This window comes from Trichosurus vulpecula, chromosome 8 (assembly GCF_011100635.1).
Source record: "Trichosurus vulpecula isolate mTriVul1 chromosome 8, mTriVul1.pri, whole genome shotgun sequence".
Lineage (NCBI taxonomy): Eukaryota > Metazoa > Chordata > Mammalia > Diprotodontia > Phalangeridae > Trichosurus > Trichosurus vulpecula.
Genome location: NC_050580.1, coordinates 150,212,858 through 150,232,878, shown reverse-complemented (window position 1 = coordinate 150,232,878; position 20,021 = coordinate 150,212,858). Strand labels below are relative to the sequence as shown.

Genomic DNA, 20,021 nt, shown 5'->3' with positions numbered 1-20,021 from the left:
AGTGGACTAGCTCATTTACCCTTTGAAGTCATTGGTTTGCCCGGGGTAGGCGTTCTGTTTTTGACCTCTCTGATGGCTCCAAGGAAAAACTGATTTTGCCATTAAAGATTTCTTGCATTTGTTTATAGTGCATTATTTATAGGCTATTAGATATTTAGTTACAATTCTTAACAATCAGCTTTTACTCAGTCTTTCTGTGGATAACATTTGTTGAACATCTCCAGTCTAAAGAACCCTGACCTACATGTTGTGGAAGGATACAAAGGCATAATAATAATAATAAGGCATATTCTCTTCCCTTAGAGAATTTCCTGTCCACTTAAGGAGGCAGAAGTAAACATGAAATCAATAAGCATTTATTAAGGCACTTGCTTGTGCCAGGCACTGTGGATATATACAAAGACAAAAATACGAAACAAAATTCCCTGATCTCAGGCTTACATTCCGTTGGAGTTGGGGGCAGGGGGAGGACAGAAAAACACATGCAAGTATGTACAGAGTAAATAAGGGATGCAGAATAAACAAAGGTAGTTAAATATGAGATAATGAGGGATGGAACTAATAGCATAAGGATGTTAGTAAACAAATCCTATTCAAAGGTAATACTTGAACTGTACCTTAAAAGCCATTAAGTATTCTATGGGGTACAGGTGAACAGGGAATGTATCCTAGGCATGGGAATGGCCAGTGCAAGAATGAGAGCTGGAGTGTAACACTGGAAGAACAAAGTACAATTTGACTCAACAACAGAGTGTGAGAAAAGAGGAATAGTGTATATAATGATATAACATACTATATACACACTTCTGAAACTTAGTGACTGTGTGAGCTCAGGCAAGTCATTTAACTTCTCTGAGCCTCAATTTTCTCAGTGTCAAATGTAGATACTTTTTCTCTCTGCTTCACAGGGTTGTTACAAGGAAAGTAGTCTTAAAAACTTTAAAGTGTAAATCTCAGTTAATCGCAACTATTATTTCTGTCTATACTAATTCACTATGAATGTTATCTGTGCTCTTCTGATATAAATCTTAGTTTAAAAAATGCAGAATGAAATAGTCATACTACTTTCTGGCTTCAGATCCAAAGCTACTTGTAATGATGATGATGATATCTTTTATATTTATTCAGAGCTTGCTAACATGGAAGAAGACCCAAGATCTGCTGGGATTGCTACCTTTGTCCTTCAGGAAGAATTTGATAGATATTCTGGTTATTGGTGGTGTCCAGAGGCCGAACCAAGTAAGTATATTAAATCTAGGCTGTTAACTGAATAACAGAAAAATAATTTTAAGACTCATCTACTACAGTGCTATTCAGTACTATGCCCAGATTTGAAATCTTAGATAGTGATAGTAAAGATTTCAGAATGATAAAAACCAAGACTAGCCTTCTCTAGGCAAACTATTAATTAGATGAAATAGAACACATTCCATTGCACTAAACCCTAAGTCATTATTTTCCAGTCCTCGCATTTGGACAATTTCATGTCATCTGAAAACATTTTTATCATATCTCATTGTCCTGGGTTCCCTCATGACACCTTGCTAGTTTTCACATAGAAGGTAGTAGTAACCATGGTAGAGAAAAGAGGATGATGTGTGTGTGTGTGTGTGTGTGTGTGTACGTGTACACATCCGCACACATACGCACATATGTAGGAATAAATTTGAGGTAAAAGGTGTGGATGAACAAATGGTCGGATTGGTCTAAATTAAATGGGAGTAGACAAAGGCCTTCCCAAGTGCATAGCTGACTTTAAAAGGTTGGAGAATACTACTTTAATGGGCTGTGCTTCTTCTCTTATTATACTAGAATCTTTTTTCATAAAACATTTCTTGAGATAAGTAGACCATTAGCTGGGATTTGGCTACCTTTTTTGCTCTAGAGATTATTCAGACTCTCAGGTTCTTAGAGGTCATCAAGTCCAATCTACACATAAACAGTAATCTTCTCTACAACATCCCTAAGAATGGGTCAGACAGTCTGTGCTTGAAAATTTCCTCTGAAGAGGAACTACCACTTCCTCCCTCCACATCCATTGTACTTTGGGACAGCTCAAATCGTAAGGAAGCTTTTCCTTACATTGAGCCAAAATTTGTTTCTTTGCAACTTCTGTCTGTTGCTCCTAATTCTGCCCTATGAGACCAGTTAGCACATATCTAATCTCTCTTCCATGTGACAGTCTTTCAGAATTTTGAAGACCATTTTATGACCCTCTTTAAGTAGTCTCTTCTAAATCTAAATACCTCCAGTTCCTTCAGCTGGTCCTGACATAGCATTATCACCATTCTTCACTCCATGCTGATCATCTTCTGGATACCTTCTCAGTATTTCTTTGTCAAATCTTGCACTCAGAACTGAATGCAGTACTTGAGAGATTTTTCGACCTAGCCAGAGTATAGTGGGACTATTGCTTACCTCATTCTGGACACTGTGCATTTATTAATGAAGTCTGAGATCACTTTTGTATTTTTTTTTCGGTTGACATACCACTGTTGGCTCATATTAGGTTAGTAGTCCACTTGTAACTACATTTGTTATGGAATTTGACATTCATGAAAAAATTTGAAAGCCACATAACATCTTAAGTATTTATAACAGTTTATTTTTTAACAGACTATATATATTTTTAACAGTATATAAGAAAACCCAACCCTAAGTACATCAGAAATGTTTATTGTTTGTTTACCTTGAAAATATACGTGATGAAATTATGTAAAATTAGAACAAACTCATACTACTATAGCAAAAATCATTACATTTATCATATTGATAGCATATCAGTAGTGACAACTTCATATATAAAAATATTTTTACTAGTTGTGAAAATTAATACTAGGAGAATTTTTTTAATGATTCTGAATACAAAAATAATAAATTACTTTTAAGCTCCTAATGGAGGAAAAGTTCTTCGAATTCTGTATGAAGAAAATGATGAATCAGAAGTGGAAATTATTCATGTTACATCCCCCATGTTAGAGACCAGAAGGACAGATTCATTCAGATATCCCAAAACAGGTAAGGCCTCTTGCTGGCACTTATTTTCACATAATTTCCCTTCCTATATCAGTTATTCTAATTATCTGAATCTTCAGTGCTTATCTTTTATTACCGAGTCTTTAGTAAAGATAGGCTTAGTTTACATTAGTAAATTTAGTACATGTTGAACTCATGGATAATTTTCAATTTTCTTCCATTATTTTCACATGTAATACTGTGTTTTCATAGTGGTTGCTTTATTTCACGTATAATTCTGGGTTAGCTATTAGCAGCAGTTAGGAAGTGGAATACTTGCCTGTATTGTCAAGAAGACTTTTCACAGATGCTTGCCAACTACATGACCCTGGGCAAGTCACTTGTTTGTTTCCTTATCTGTAAAATGGGAATAATAACAGCATCTACTTCCCAAGATGGTTGTTGAGGGTAAATGAAATAATATTTATAAAGTGCTTTGCAAATCTCAAAGTGCTATATAAATGCCAGATGTTATTATTATTAGTACATTTAATCTGTTGTTTCCCTTTTATGTTGCTTTCAAGGTTTTAATTATAAAAATGGGTACACATTTGCTAGCCTCTTCTTTTTGTGCCTGAGTACTAATGTCATGATGTTTTGCCCCAAAAAAGGCCTGAAATATAAAATAGTGACATTTTTCCAATATTCATTGATAGCATTGATTTCACTAACATGGACAGTGCTGGTGCAGATATGTAGTTTGGGAAAAATTGGCTATGTATGAATTTGGATGCAACTCATTATTAATGTCTTTTTGAAAAGGCACAGCAAATCCAAAAGTCACTTTTAAGATGTCAGAAGTAACAATTGATGCAGAAGGAAGGGTAAGTATTAAATCATGAGTTTATTTTCTAAATTCATTTGACATTTAATTGAATCATGTTGTTGGAAATCACACATGGAGACAGGTCTACTATGAAATAGTGTAATGTTTATTTAAAAGGGAAAAATAGCAGTTTCCCCAGGATACATGCCTGTAGTCAATCAACTTTGGGATTCTAATGAGGGACTGCAACTCTATTTCTTTTATACAATTTCAAAAAGACTAAATACTTATACTGTTCTAGAAATAACGGTTCTAAAAGAATCATTACATTATGTTTTTTGTTCTGAAAATAGCTAGCCACTAGTTTGTCTTTCTGTGATTTCTGTTCTTAGGCAACAGGACATGAGTGGGACTTTTGATGTTAATGCTGTTTCAACAGTTGGCATTGATACATATAACAATACTTTGTTAGAACTTAGCAGTTTTTCTTGAACAATTTCTAAAAAATATTCTATAGTCTCGTATGTATAATTCTTGTGATTCCTTATAACACTCACACTAAGTAACATTGTAGGTTATTAGGCCTATCAAACAAATCTATGGACTTTTTGAAGAACAGATTCTTGTTTCATACTGATTTAATTTCCTGGTTTTCAAAGTACAGGCAATTTTCATCTTAACAGTGTAAGGATGTATAGAGGGAAATCATCATCACCTGCCATTGCCACTCTGCCTTAGTTTTTCCCCATACATTAGTATTAAATATAACACATTATTTTCTGGATATTAACTAGAGGCTGTCCCTCTGTAGTTGGCAAAGCCTATTTTTATATCTTAAAGGATCTGTAATTTCACTGATATGTTGACCATTGCAGATTGCAACCCCTCCATAACTTAATAAATAGAGAGTTTCTAGGACTGAAAAATTCCTCACCTACTAGGTGAAAAGAGCTGGTCCTTTGACATGAAGCTTGTATGCCACCACTCAGCCAGAACTTGAAACCTTTCCAGTTAAGCAAGACTTGTTAGAGCTTGCGCTGTACTAGCATAACCTTTGAGAAGCCAATGTCACCTCCATAACAAGAGGAGGAATTGAAAGAAAATGTTAAAGGAAGAGCAAAGTCACATGATGATTTAACACAGTAAATAGACAGCGGCGAGCCCATGTACTCCATTGGTATTCTTGTGATGTCAGGAAAAATGAATAAGAATGTATTTTATCACCCTAACTTAGTTCATCATCTGGTGAACTTATGGAAGGATATGGACAGGAGGCAGCCATAGATGGATTGCAATCTGCATAATTGGAAGGAATACTCAAATCCATGAGATCAGAGGGTCCATTTCAGTTTGGGTGATCCATGGCATGTTGCAAAATTTTGTTTTTGTTTAAAATACATCAGTGTAATTTAATGAAAAAGTAATTTTTTTTACCAGTAGTTAAGAGGAAAAGGAGTATAATGGCAGAGAAAAAACACAACAAATGTTATAAGTATGTTTTTGAGCAAAATGGAAGGGAATACTACTTAAATTCACATATGCAAATGTTTCTGGTTTTGTCTTAATGCATCATGGGCAGTGTATAGGGTTGGAAAAGACATTTTAGACCAATGGTTCTGAGCCTGCAGTCCCTGAACTTTTAAAACAAACTGTGTGTGTGTGTGTGTGTGTGTGTGTGTGTGTGTGTTACCATTATCATTCAATCTTAGTTGTTGGGCTTTTTTCCTGGAAACTAGTCTAAAATATAGCACATTATTTTCTGGTTATTAACTAGTCATTGTCCACCACTATATTTCAAAATAATTTATTTCTTTTGTAATTCCATGTGTTTTATTTTATGCATTTAAAAACATTTTTCTGAGAAGCAGTCCATAGGCTTTACCAGATTGCCAAAGGGATCCATGACACAAAAAAGAGGTTCAGAACTCTTGTTTTAGTCTAGGTTGATTCTCTGGCTAGATCTTTTGGTAGGCATTTAAAGACATTTTTGTGAGTTACTAACATATTAGTACTAGTTCTGTTTACTGGTTCCTGCATAGTCCTCACTCCCTGACCCCCTTAGTTACATAAGAATGAAATCTATCATCGGAGATGATCACAATAATCCTTCATGTTTATACAGTGCTTTACATTATAAAGTACTTTCTTCATGGTAAACCAATGTGGTAAATAGTATAAATACTATTATCCTCATTTTACAGATGAGGAAACTGAGATACAGAGAGGTCATCCAACTAAATAAGTGTTGGAAGCTGGACTTAACCCAGGACTTCTGACTGAATCCAGTGCTCTTTCCATAACACTACTAATTAAATGCTTTCATTTGTTGATGATTGAGTCCTCTATAACTCAGTTGCTATTGATTTTAACAGATTGCAGATGTGGTGGATAAGGAACTAGTACAACCCTTCGAGGTTCTATTTGAAGGAGTTGAGTATATTGCCCGGGCTGGATGGACTCCAGAGGGAAAATAGTGCGTATGTTAAGTTATCTACTCTTTACAGCGGGTTTAGGATCAGCAGCTTTAGAAACATCTATAGTTCTAGATTTGTCTTTCACTTTGAATATATTTTTTATTTGAAAAAGTGTCTGCCTGCAGAAATATTAATGTAATACAAAGACTTGAGTTGACTTATTGATCGGGAAACAGAATAGAAAATAAATAAAACTGCATTTTAATTCTATTACAACCTTAAACACTGTTTACTCAGATTAAATTTACCAAATATGAATTCGAAGCTATCCTTTTTCTCAAGATAATTTTTAGGCATTCACTTTTAATAAATTATATGTAGGTATGCCTGTACATATTTTAAAAATAATATAAAGGCAAAGTTTACATCTAAATTATGGTAGATAGGAGCTGCATACAGTTATGTAACATGTTGACCTTAAAACGAAAAATAATTTGAAAGGTTACATGTGACTGGGAATTTAGAGAAAGAAATTTTTAGATTATCTATTAAATGTTCTTAATTTTTTAAAAAAGGATACAATATCTAAATTGTTTTTGATAAGCATATTACATCAACTACTTCTGCAATTCTCTTTTCACTTTGCCGTTGAAAAACATTTTCTCAATTTCTGGCAACTAGTTTGTGGGTTAATATCGTATTATATTCTTAAAACTATGTCTAACTTATTTTCTAATCAGTATTTCTTTTTTTTACATAAATAGTGCTTGGTCCATCCTACTAGATCGTTCTCAAACCCGACTACAGATAGTGTTAATATCCCCTGCATTATTTATCCCAGTAGAAGATGATGCAATGGAACGACAGAAACTAATAGATTCAGTGCCTGATTCTGTGACACCACTCATTATTTATGAAGAAACAACAGACATCTGGATAAATGTAAGACTTTTCTCTAGAGTTGTTGGTTAACTATTTCCATAATATGACAACAAACATTGATTTTCATATAGTCAACTTTCATATAATGGATTTAAAGAAAAAAAAGTCAAAAAAATTAGTTGTTTCCCTGGTTTTTAACATTTCACAAGCATTTTAGTTCCCTCTTACTTGACTGCCTCAAGGAAAGTTTGTCATGGTTTACCAGAAGTAATACTTTCAGTTTTCTTTAAGATTATGTGCTTTCTTCCCCTTCTGGAAAGCAAGAGTTTCTCATTTAAAATAAGCAACCTTCATTTCTAGTATATGTAAGCTAAAACATTAAAGCATACTGCATTATTCTTTGGTATAATACGAATAGTAAGAACAGAGTTTCAGAATTAAGCAGTTATGTAGATAGAAAGCTGATGCCATTGAAATGGCATCTCCCTAGTTGCTTATTTACAGTTGTTCCTGGAAACATCAGGTATTGGTATACAGTTACAGGTTCTCCAGCAGCGTCAGCTTTGCTGAAATGACCTTAAGAGAATATTCTCTAAAGCTTTGTATTGTGCTTTTTCAAGATGAGAGAACTATACAAACACAGTAGATAAATTTAGGGTTTTTTTTTATTTTTAAATTCTCCCAAAAGTAGTTTAAACAAAAGATTTATCCATTTTATATACATACATATTTTTAAAATAAATTTAAAAGGGAATCTTAAAATGTTGAATTTAAAAAGAAATTTAAAAATAAAATTATGTAGATAGTGTTTTTGCTATAGTTTCTCTCAGTCTCTCTGTGTCTCAGTTTCTTCAGCTATAAAATGTGGATATTGGACTAGAATGATCTCTAAGGTCCTTTCTAACTTTATATCTGTGATGCTATGATTCTCTGCAGTCCGAATAATCATAGTGATATCATAAACTACGTTTTATCATATTCATGCATTTTGGCTCATCTGAAATGAAACTTTTCCTTCTATTCTCAGCAAATAACTTCTTAGCAAAAAGAAAACTAAACCCTTTTCTATTTCCTAAATAAATGTGTATCAAAAAAATTATAAATTACCTCAGGTGATATGTTATAGTAGTATTGGGGTGGTAGAATCAAATGAAGCTTGTATTTTTTTTCCCTCATCTGGAAATACAAATTTATCTCAAAGTAGGTGAGAAATCTGTCAAGTTAAGATGAAATTTGAAAGCTATAGGCAAAGACTGTTGGTTGTAGTTATAACATATATTTTAGTGCTGATTTTTTTTATACTTGAAGATATGTTAATAGTTATTTTGTTTTATTTAGTATATTGAATTACTATATATAGTGGTATATATAGTAAATTTAACTTTTTATTTCACAGATCCATGATATCTTTTATGTTTTCCCCCAAAGTCATGAAGATGAAATAGAGTTTATTTTTGCCTCAGAATGCAAAACAGGTTTCCGACATCTGTATAAGATCACATCCATTTTAAAGGAGAGCAAATATAAACGATCCAATGGAGGACTACCTGCTCCAAGTAAGGAATCTGGTTTTTGAGAGGGTACAACGTGTTTTTTACAAGATATATATTGATGCCAACACTTGCCATGTTAAATTTGTTTTACTCAGAATTTTAAAGTACATTCTCTCCTCTCCTCTTTGGTGGTAAATTAAATAGAAATCTCCCAAATGGGAAGCAGCATGATATAGTGGAGTCAGGAGACCTGAGTTTATTATGATTCTTCCAATGACTCACTGTAATTTTGGGTAAATCATTTAACTTTTCTGGGCCTTAGTGTTCACCTCTATAAAATAATAATAATAGTGTCTTCCCTGAATGCCTAATACATTATCATGAGGTTCAAATGAGATGGTGTATGTAGAAGCACTTTGGGGAAAAGTACAAAGTACTATATAAATTGAAAATGGGATTCCTGCCGATGACAGAGCAGCATCGAAAGTCTGTACGTGTTCTCCATGCTTGATTCACTATTATAGCTTATTTTCAGTGGATATAATTTGAAATATTTATTATGATGCCCACAATGAAAATAATGAACCACTTGATGTAATTTATCTTAACTGTTAAGTGGGAGTTTAGTATCCAAAGAAATACTAAGACCAATGAAACAGGAAATAGAGAACTGTGAACAGGCCATTAAGAGAGGAACGAATAATAAAAATTATGAAAAAGTTAGACCTATCTCCTCTCTAAGTGCCCTCCCCTCCTCCTCAAAAATAGGCATCTCACCCTGACAGAATCACTTGAAATTTTTTTCAAACTTTTAAAACAGAAATCATCCCAATGTGAACAGCTATATAAATTGTTCCCATTTACAGAATATGGCTCTGATACCCAAGATTGAAGAACAAGCACAAAAACATTAGCCATTCTTATAATAATAATAATATTAATGATAACTACAACAGTCATTGTGTTGAATTCTATAAAGTGCTTTAAAATTACAATACCCATTGGTTCTAATTCTTCTTTATATCATGACTAAAGTGAAAATATGTTTAATGTCTTGGGGAGAGAGGAGAAGAGGCAAGGGGAGAAAATTTAAAACTCAAAATCTTATGGAAGTGAATGTATAAAACTAAAATTATAAAGCATTTTTAAAAAAGATATACAATGTACTTTCTTAGTAGCAGCCATATGAAGTATATAATGGAAATTTTATTCCCATTTTTATTTGCTTTTTGGCTGAATTTGCAATTTCATCAGTATAAGAAATTCCTAGTGAGTAAATTTCCTCTTACAAATGCCTATTAGCAGCTGCTCTGCAACTTATAGCCTTAGAGAATTACATAGACTTGCCCAAAGCACTGGAGATTATGCCTTTGCCAAGGTCACAGTGCCATTAGGTATCAAAAGGCAAGACTTGAATCCAGGTCATCCTAACTCTACTTCTCTCTACTATACCACATTAATTTGCTGTCCATTTTATAGATGAATATATTTCACTGAAACTTTGAGTGCTTTGTCTACTAAATGTTAGAGCTAGGCTTAAACTCCATGCAGTCTTCTACCTCTAAGAACTGTTCTTTCCACTGCATTATTCTGTCTTCATGATGAATTTTACTTAGGAATATTTACTTTACTTCAATATAATAACAATTAGAAATAAATATGTGATTTGATTAGTCTGGGTATTCTCTCCATGAATGCAAATCATAACCATTCTTTGTCTTATTAAAAGGTATTCTGAGTTGTTATAGTTGAATAATTCTTTATCCTTTGCCCAACCTTTTGACAAGCCTTTCCAAACTTAGCTAGTCTTGTTCTTAAGACATGCATTCCATTGCTAGGCCTATAGTCAAAGTTTTTCCAGTTTTATAGGACTTACCAGAGTTTACTCTCTCTTGGCATAGCTTTAAGAATGCTGGGACATTTTCACATCATGATTAATCTTAGAGGCTCTTCCATTAATGCATCACTGTAGTGCCCCCTTCTTCATGAGCCCTTCCCTGACCATTTCCCCCTTGTATCCCATCAGGTGAAGATAGTCCCTCCCCTCAGTGGATCTCTCCTTCCAACTTCTCTCAGTCTCCCTTATACCATTATTATTGTCAGACATGTTCTTCCCCATGAGGTTGTAAATTTCTTAAGAGTCAGGTCTGTCTTATCTATTATGTTTTATATGTATTTTGTATATACCTATTATGCACACATGTGTATATACAAACACATATGTAGATGTACATAAATATACATATACATATAAACACACACATATATATATACGTATAGACATAGATATAGATATATGTTGTCTCTCTACAATAGAATCCAAGCTCCTTTAGGGTAGAAATTGTTTTGTAATTGTAACCTTTAGCACCACTTTATACTTAGTACCTAAATAATGTTTGTTGAATTGAATATTTTATATTATAGATATGCACATTTTATCTGTCCTACTAGATTGAAGTTCCATAAGAGCAAGATTCTTGTCTTATTTTCTCTGTATCCCCCATAGAACCTAGCACAGTGCCTTGTGCATAGTAAGTTTTCAATAAATATCATTTGAGCTGAATGTAAGGCTCATATAACACACTAGAAAAAAACATTAACCTAATCTGCCACATGTACAGAAAAAAATATTTAGAATTATGTAATTATCCCTGCAAACACCAAAAAGGCCTTCAGAAAAATTCATCTTCAGGGCAGCTAGGTGGCGAAGTAAGTAGAGCACTGGCCCTGGAGTCAGGAGGACCTGAGTTCAAATCCAGCGTCAGACACTTGACACACTTACTAGCTGTGTGACCTTGGGCAAGTCACTTAGCCCCAATTGCCCTGCCTTCTGCCCTCCAAAAAATAAATAAATGTACGAATAAATAAATAAATAAATAGATAGATAGATAGATAGATAAATTATTTTTTCTGACAATAATAGAAGAAATTCTATCCTACATGGAAAGATGATGGGTATGATTCATGAGACCTCAGTATTAGGGTAGCTGAAGGGAATATGCATATATATATATGTTTATGTATATATATGTATAAGTGAATGTGTATGTATGTATATATGTATGTGTGTGTATATATATATATATATATAGAGAGAGAGAGAGAGAGAGAAAGAAAGAGAGAGAGAGTGGGCACAGGGTGAGTTGAAGATGAAGGGAAGATATCTAAAAGAAATAAAATTCAGGGATGAGAGAGGAATATATTGAGAGAGGGAGATAGGGACAGATAGAATGGGGCAAATTATCTCACATAAAAGTGGCAAGAAAAAGCAGTTCTGTAGGAAGAGAAGAGAAGGCAGGTGAGGGGGGAATGAGTGAATCTTGCTCTCATCAGATTTGACCTGAGGAGGGAATACCATACATACTCAATTGGGTATCTTACCCCACAGGAAAGAAGAAGGAAGAAGATAAAAAAAGGGGGGGGATGATAGAAGGGAGGGCAGATGGGAGTGGAGGTAATCAAAAACAAACACTTTTGAAAGGCGACAGGTTCAAGGGAGAAAATTCAATAAAGGGGGATAGATTAGGAAGGAGCAAAATATAGTTAGTCTTTCACAACATGAGTATTGTGGAAGGGTTATACGTAATGATACACATGTGGCCTATGTTGAATTGCTTGACTTCTTAGGGAGGGTGGGTGGGAAGGGAAGAGGGGAGAGAATTTGGAACTCAAAGTTTTAAAAGCAGATGTTCAAAACAAAAAAAAATTTTTTTGCATGCAACTAGAAAATAAGATACACAGGCAATGGGGCGTAGAAATTTATCTTGCCCTACAAGAAAGGAAGAGAAAAGGGGATGGGAGGGGAGTGGGGTGACAGAAGGGAGGGCTGACTGGGGAACAGGGTAACCAGAATATACGCCATCTTGAAGTGGGGGGGAGGTAGAAATGGGGAGAAAATTTGTAATTCGAACTCTTGTGAAAATCAATGCTGAAAACTAAATATATTAAATAAATAAATAAATAAATAAAATGTTCTCCAAAAAAAAAAACCTCAAAACTGAGGGTCAAATGAAAGATTTTTTTGGAATAGGGAGGGGGCAAGGAATAAGCATTTCTATAGTGTCTACTACATGTTAGGCACTGTATTAAGGGATTTACAAATATTATTTCATTTGGTATGTAGTAAAAATAAGAATAGTAGAGTTTAAAATTATGTAGATGAAATGGTTTGGTGTGATGATGATGATGTCAAAGATGTGACTTTGCTTGAGGATGACTAAGGTAGAATGGAAATGAAGGTCCTGGGAATTGGACTTCATGTTTATAGACTTTTTGAAAACTGTGGTTCTTGGTTCCCCATTTCCTGCTAGTTTTTTTTCTATTATTGAAGAAATGAAAGGCAGCTCACACAGAACTGAAGACCGTTTTGTAATTTTTTTTGTTTTAAGGGTTGTCATGGCCAAAGAATTTATTTAGAGGCCAGCTTATTGGCAATTGTACAGACTCTCTGTACTTAGGTTAGTCCTCAGACTCAGACAGTTAAGATTTTATTGTTGGAACTATACTCAAGACTTTCCAGTATAGTAGAAACTGCTGAAGCTTGTGTTTCACTGGCATCTTACTAGAGATCCCAGGGTTAGCTCCACACAACAATGACACAGCAAAGGTATTGTTGTGAAATATAGATTCCATTACATAATTAATGTCATTAATTGATTCTACACATAAATACTATAGGAAGAGAGGAAGGCAATTAGTTCAAAGGGAATCATGTTATAAGTGAAAGATTATTGAAATGATTTTATTAGTAGCCAGGGTTTGAAACGTCATAGTAGAGTTTGGTCTTTTAAAAGGTTTTTTGAAGTGTTCAGATTCACATTCTCCCCTTCTACTCCCTCCCTCAGTTGAGAAGGTTTGAAAAACAAAACCCCTGTTAAAAACACATACAGTCAAACAAAACAAATTCCCACATTGGCCATGGCCAAAATAAAAGTCACAATACATACTCTCATACCATCACCTCTCAGTTTGTTTCTTCTTGAGTCCTCTGGAGTTACAATTGGTAAGAGAACCTAAATCCTTGAAAGTTGTTTGTCTTTGCAGTATTACTTTTATCATATAAGCTGTTCTCCTGGTCCTGCTCATTTCACTCTGCATAAGTTCACATAAGTCTTCCCATGTTTCTCTGAAGTCACCCTTTCATCATTTCTTTTCTTTTTTGGGGGAGGTGGGGGGGGTAGTTGGGGTTAAGTGACTTGCTCAGGGTCACACAGCTAGTAAGTGTTGTGTCTGAGGCTGGATTTGAACTCGGATTCTCCTGTCTCCAGGGCCGGTGCTTTATCCACTGGGCGACCTAGCTGCTCCCCCCCACCTCGTAATTTCTTACAGCATAATAGTATTCCATCATATAATATACTATAACTTGTTCAGCCATTCCCTAGTTGATGGGCACTCCTTCAGTTTCCAGTTCTTTGCCACCAGAAAGAGCTGTTATATCTAATTTTGTACCTATGGGCCCTTTTCTTCTTTCTTTGATATCTTTGAGGTCTAGGAGTGGTATTGCTGGGTCAAAGAGTATGCATAATTTAGTAGTTTGGGGGCATAGTTCCAAATTGCTTTCCAGAAAGGCTGGACCAGTTTATAGCTCCACCAGTAGTGTATCAATGACTTTTCTTTTTTGTCAGCTTTGACAATCTGAGGGCATTGAGGTGGAACCTCAGAGTTAATTTATATTTTTATAATTATATAGATTTCCTCACATGACATTCATTTTATCATATTTTCATAGGCAATTTTCAGAGGAAAAGATCCAAACTATTAATATAGCTTGAATCTCTTCCTTAGAACATGGATCTCTTCCTCTGAAAATTACCTATTTGTATCTTTTGATTATGTATCAACTGGGAAATGACTTATTCTTATAAATTTGAAGCAGTTCCCTATATATCTGAAAAATTAGACCATTATCAGAGAAATGTACTGCAGATTTTTCTCCATTTGCCTTCTTCTCTTTTAATTTTATCTTGATTGAATTTCTTGTGCAAAATCTTTCTAATTTTATGAATCGAAATTATCCATTTTACCTTCTTCGATTCTCTGTATCTCTTGTTTCTTCAAGAACTGTTTCCCTATCTATATTTCTAATAGGTAATTTCTTCCTTACTCCTAGTTAACTGAATCTCCATGTTCATTTGGAGATGAAGGGTAAAGAAGTCTTTAGGAGCACCTAGCTTCCTGTTCATATGGATTTCACACTCTGGTAGAGTACAACTATGAAATTTGAAGAGGCTCACCTGCTGGGGAAGTCTGGGCACATCTCCATAAAGACCATAGTATGTCATAGTTTCTAGGTGGCACATTGTTGGGCCTACAGTCAGGAAGACCTGAGTTTAAATCTGACCTCAGACACCTACTAGTTATATGACCTGGGCAAGTCGTTATCTTTGCCTCAGTTTCCTCAACTGTAAAATAGGAATAATAATAGCACTTAACCTCCCAGGGTTGTTGTGAGGATCAAATGAGATACTGTTTATAAAGTGCTTAGCACAGTGCCTTGCACATAATAAGCATTATATAGATGCTAGCTATTATTATTATTGGTTTAAGAAGATGCCTTTTATGTCTAAGTCACATATACATTTGGAACTTGGCTTGGTGTATAGCGTGAGATGTTGGTCTATGCCTCATTTCTACCAGATTGCCGGTTTTCTCAGCAGTTTCTATAGAATAATGAATTCTTGCCTCAATAGCTAGGAATCTTTGGGTTTATCAAACACTAGGCTACTGTGCTAGTTTGTTTCTGGTATTATTTGTTTCTGGTATTGCTAGGTACTCTTCCTTCCTACTTTTTTTTCATCGATTCCCTTGACTTTCTTGTTCTCTTCCAGATGAATTTTGTTATTATTTTTCTAGCTCAATAAAGTAATCCTTTGATGATTTGATTGGTATAACATTGAGTAGGTAAATTTCTTTTCATAATATTGTCATTTTTATTATATTATCTCAGCCTACCTACAAGCAATCAATTTTCACTTCAAAATAACATAGTTTAGAACAATTTTATGAGGGATATATTTCTAGAATCCTATTAAAGTTTCAAATTTACTATGTATTTATCTTTAGGTGATTTCAAGTGTCCAGTCAAGGAAGAAGTAGCAATTACAAGTGGTGAATGGGAAGTGCTTGGCCGACATGGATCTAATGTAAGTTCTTTTGGTTTAGTCAGCATCTACAATGTCATGCTATAAAATAAATATACAAATTAAAATAATTCCTGGTCTTAGATCAAATGTTGTGGAAAACTTGAATTGATGGGGAAGAGAAACAGAAATTTGCCTTTTATCTGACTTGTGAAAGTGATTTAATAAATATTAACATTTCACTATCTGTCCTTCATAGTAGCTTGAATTTTACTTTGTCATACTTGTAATTAAAATGTTGCAGTGCTGTTTGAATATTTTGGATCAGGAGTTATCCAAAGGATTACTGGCTTCTTAGGATCCTGGAGAGCCATCATATCATTAATGTGTAACATATACAGTTGGCTTGATGTGTGCTGCTAGCATTTAGAGCAGAACTGAATGTGACTGCCACAAATTGATATGGGACTTATTAAAGGATTATGTGTACTAGCTACTGTAAATGCTGCCTTTTAGCCTTCGAAGTGAATATAGAGGGATAATGAAGAAGAGGAGCCAGACTTGTTTGTGTGGATAAAGAATCACAAACAGTCGGGTAGGGAATAGTCTAACCTTTAATTCCTGGTTAAAGTCTAATATTCTCTGGTACAATTACAATACACACTTTTTTAATCTGTTCAGAGACTTAGTGTTTTTGCTGTTACCTTGCATCACTAGAGAAAGTTTTTAAATAGAGTTCTAGGGCTGGCAGGGGAAAGAACAAGCAAGAGTGGAATATATCTGTTATTTTGTGATAAAGAAGAGTAATCAGATTCTCAGTCTATCAAAGGAATTCCCAAAGTTATCTTCATGCAGGTCTGAAGATTAGCTCAGGGCTGCCAATCTATGACAGTAATGCCACCTGGATAATTGATAGTGTCATTCTACCACTTGCAATTCTACATTCCATTTTTCTCTCTATTTTCTCCTTTTACACTGCTTTTATTTTTCTTTTCCTTTTTTCATTCTCCCTACATATGTGTATCTTAGACCTACAAATGATATGTAATGGCATTATATTAGCTGGTAGCACTCAAGATCAGCTTCTTGTTCCCACCCAAGGTTTCTAATGTCATAGGATCATAGATCTAGAACTAAAAGGGTTCTCAGGGACCGTTTAGTCTGAATCTTCATTTTACAGATGAAGAAACTGAGCTACAAGCGATTAAATGACTTACCCAAGGTCACATGTCAGAGGCAGGATCTAGACACAGTTCCTCTGGCTCCAAAGCTGTCATTAAGGGAAACTGTTAGATCTTTGAGATTTTTGAGTAAAATCACAAATAAATTTGAACTTTTGGAAGGAAGAATAATAATTCACATTTACATAGAATTTTGCAATTTTTATAAAACACTTTGTTCGCAACAATCATTAGAGGTACAGAGTGGAAGTGTTATTATTCCTATTTGACAGAGAAAAAATTGAGACTCAGAGATATTAAATGGTGATCTTATGGTTAATAAATGACAGAGCCCAGGACTTGCATCCAGTTCATCACACTCCAGTACTACATCTTTCCATTCTGTCATGCTCCTCTTTCTGCATGTGGGCAGGGAATTGACTAATCATGTTCAATTTTGACAGTCTGGCTCCCAGCTGCTATTTGAAAACTATCTTTATAAAGGACAGTAAGTCCTAACATTTTACAGGGATTAGCATAAACTTAGGAAGTCCCTTGGGTCTGTGTCCTCCCCTAACCTACTGTCTTCTTCCATGTAGGTTTCAAATATACCCATGTTACCCAGTGCAGCTTATTTATTTATGCATTTATCCAGAAAAAAATCTTTAATAGTGGAAAACACTTAACTTTTTAAAATGAGACATTTTTTAAAATCAAATTTTAAAGATATCACTAGGCCATCTGAAAAAGTCACTTTGAGTTTTAGCAAATATTTCGCAAACTGTTACTTTTAGAAAATAGTTCAGGTTTGTATCTACAGTAGTAGCAAATATATAAAGGGATAACTGAAAGGAAATATTTTTTTCAGCATCTTAATGCAATTTGTTAAGAATGTCTAGTTTCTGCTACTGTGAGATTTTGTGTGCTTTTTGAGTGAAAGAAACCTTTTCACTGTACCTTCTTTCACTTATTTACAAGCTACACTATGGTTGTAACTATGACTGAATTCAAATGCTCCAAGAAAACTTGAAATAACATATTTTTCATATGTAGATGTAATAACAGAGAGAGCATGTGTAGAAATTAGAAGGAGGGCCTTGTAGTCTGATGACTTGGGTTCAAGCCTTATCTATGGCATTTCCTAGCTGAGTGACTTTCAGCAAGTCACAGTCTTTCAGTACCCTCAGTAACTCTTTAAAATTGTAAGTTGTAGATGAGGTGCAAGTCTGCATTGGTAAAGAGTATTTCCACTAAAGTACACCCATGAAATCACAAATCTGGACCAAAAAAAAAAAAAAAGAAGAAAAGAAAAGGCATAATGGGTGGAACAATCCTAACTAGGTGGGAAACTGCCCAGAACCTTTGGTTGCGGAAAATAAAGTGCCAATCAAAAGAATCCACATAATGACCCCAGGAAAGAAAAGAAAAAACCTATGATACAAATTCCAAAATACAGTTAAAATGAAAAGTTCTACTGACAACAAATTCCGTAAACTATCATTAGAAAGTCCTTCAAATATTAAGGAAATGAAATTCAAATAACATAGGCATAATTCCAAAGTGCTCTCCAGAATGGTTGGATCAGTTCATAACTCCAACAACAGTACAGTAGCTTTCCAGTTTTCCCACATCCCCTCCAACATTTATCGTTTTCCTTTTTTGTCATATTAGCCAATCTGATAGGTGTGAGGTGGTACCTCAGCATTGATTTAATTTGGATTTCTCTAATCAATAGTGATGTAGAACATTTTTTCCTGTTACTATAGATAGTTTTGATTTCTTTGTCTAAAAACCACCTGTTTATATCCTTTGACCATTTATCAATTGGGGAATGACTTGTATTTTTATAAATTTAACATAGTTCGCTATATATTTAAGAAATGAGGGGGCAGCTAGGTGGCACAGTGAGTAGAGCACCGGCCCTGGAGTCAGGAGGACCTGAGTTCAAATCCAGCGTCAGACACTTGACACATGTACTAGCTGTGTGACCTTGGGCAAGTCACTTAACCCCAATTGCCCTGCCCCCCCAAAAAACAAAAAAAAAAAAGAAATGAGGCCATTATCAGAGATAGTTGTTGCAAAAATTTTCCCCCAGTTTTCTGTTTTCCTTGCCATCTTGGTTGCATTGTTTTTGTTTGTGCAAAACCTTTTTAATTTTATGTAATCAAAATTATTTATTCTGTAATGCTAAGAGATTTCTTTCTAAATGTATACATAAGGAGACAAGCAGAATTCAAATAGAAATGATGATGTAGAAACAGGTTTGAAACATCATGACCTAAGGCTTACAATACTCCACCTACAGGTCTGAATGCAGAATCTGTATTTTCACAGGAGTAAATTACAGAATGGGAGAGTGCATAAAGAAGGAGCAGGGTAGAAGAACATAGGAGGGGATTATGTGATGTAGCCTGAGCAAATCAAAGGCTAGCAGTGAAGGGAAAATAATTCCTATAGCCTCTCAAGAAGAAAAAAACAGCAAATGGGCAGAAAAGCAAAGGCAGAAACTGAAACAGGGAAAGAAAGGAGAAATCTTGTTTCATTGATGAGAAGATCTGATAAATGCTCCTATAGGAGAAGAAATATTCTATAAAGGGAGACCAGGACCTTAAAATGGGTATAATCTGCAGGAATTTGGTTCTTAGAGATCACTTTTCTTGCCTCAAGAGGAGAATCAGAGCTCCTAGGGACAGCTGACACCAGAATAATGGAAGGCACAGATGCAAGGAGATTTTGAAACACATGGGAAAAAAAAAACTACCATTGAAAGGCCCAAGTGAAAAATGAACTGCACAAACAGGAACACAGGAAAATCTCCACCATGGAACAACATCTATCTATCACCTGCAGGGATTGGTATTTCTAAGAATGCAGCACAATAGAAAAAAAAGGAGGGGGGACCAACAGGGCAAGATCTTTAGAAGGAGCCCAAAGTATGTATGGTAGAAGCTTTAATTCCATAAGGGATAGAGACTAAAGGACTAAATAAGTATAAGAACCATGGATCAAATAATAAATATCTAGAATATACAGAAAGGGAATATAAATAATGAAAAAACTGATGGAAAGAAATTCTTTTTAGAGAAATGCACAGAAATGGAATTTTAAAAACTAATAAATAAAACAATTTGAAGGAGAAGGGAGGAAAGGGGATTTTTTACTTGACTATTTACTGAGAAGGAAAAAAAGAGGGGAAAATTAAATAACCAGAT

At 34.6% G+C, this 20,021-nt stretch overlaps 1 protein-coding gene across 2 annotated transcripts in view; it reads left to right on the top strand.

Moving 5' to 3' along the window:
• Window positions 1-20,021, top strand: part of DPP8 (dipeptidyl peptidase 8) — a 66,751-nt gene that overhangs the window by 25,693 nt on the left and 21,037 nt on the right. For both annotated transcript variants that reach the window (XM_036735196.1, XM_036735195.1), the window contains exons 6-12: window positions 1,129-1,239; window positions 2,890-3,018; window positions 3,778-3,839; window positions 6,154-6,254; window positions 6,960-7,137; window positions 8,474-8,633; window positions 15,633-15,712. In XM_036735196.1, the coding sequence (XP_036591091.1) occupies window positions 1,129-1,239; window positions 2,890-3,018; window positions 3,778-3,839; window positions 6,154-6,254; window positions 6,960-7,137; window positions 8,474-8,633; window positions 15,633-15,712 (821 nt within the window). The remainder of the gene's footprint in view (window positions 1-1,128; window positions 1,240-2,889; window positions 3,019-3,777; window positions 3,840-6,153; window positions 6,255-6,959; window positions 7,138-8,473; window positions 8,634-15,632; window positions 15,713-20,021) is intronic.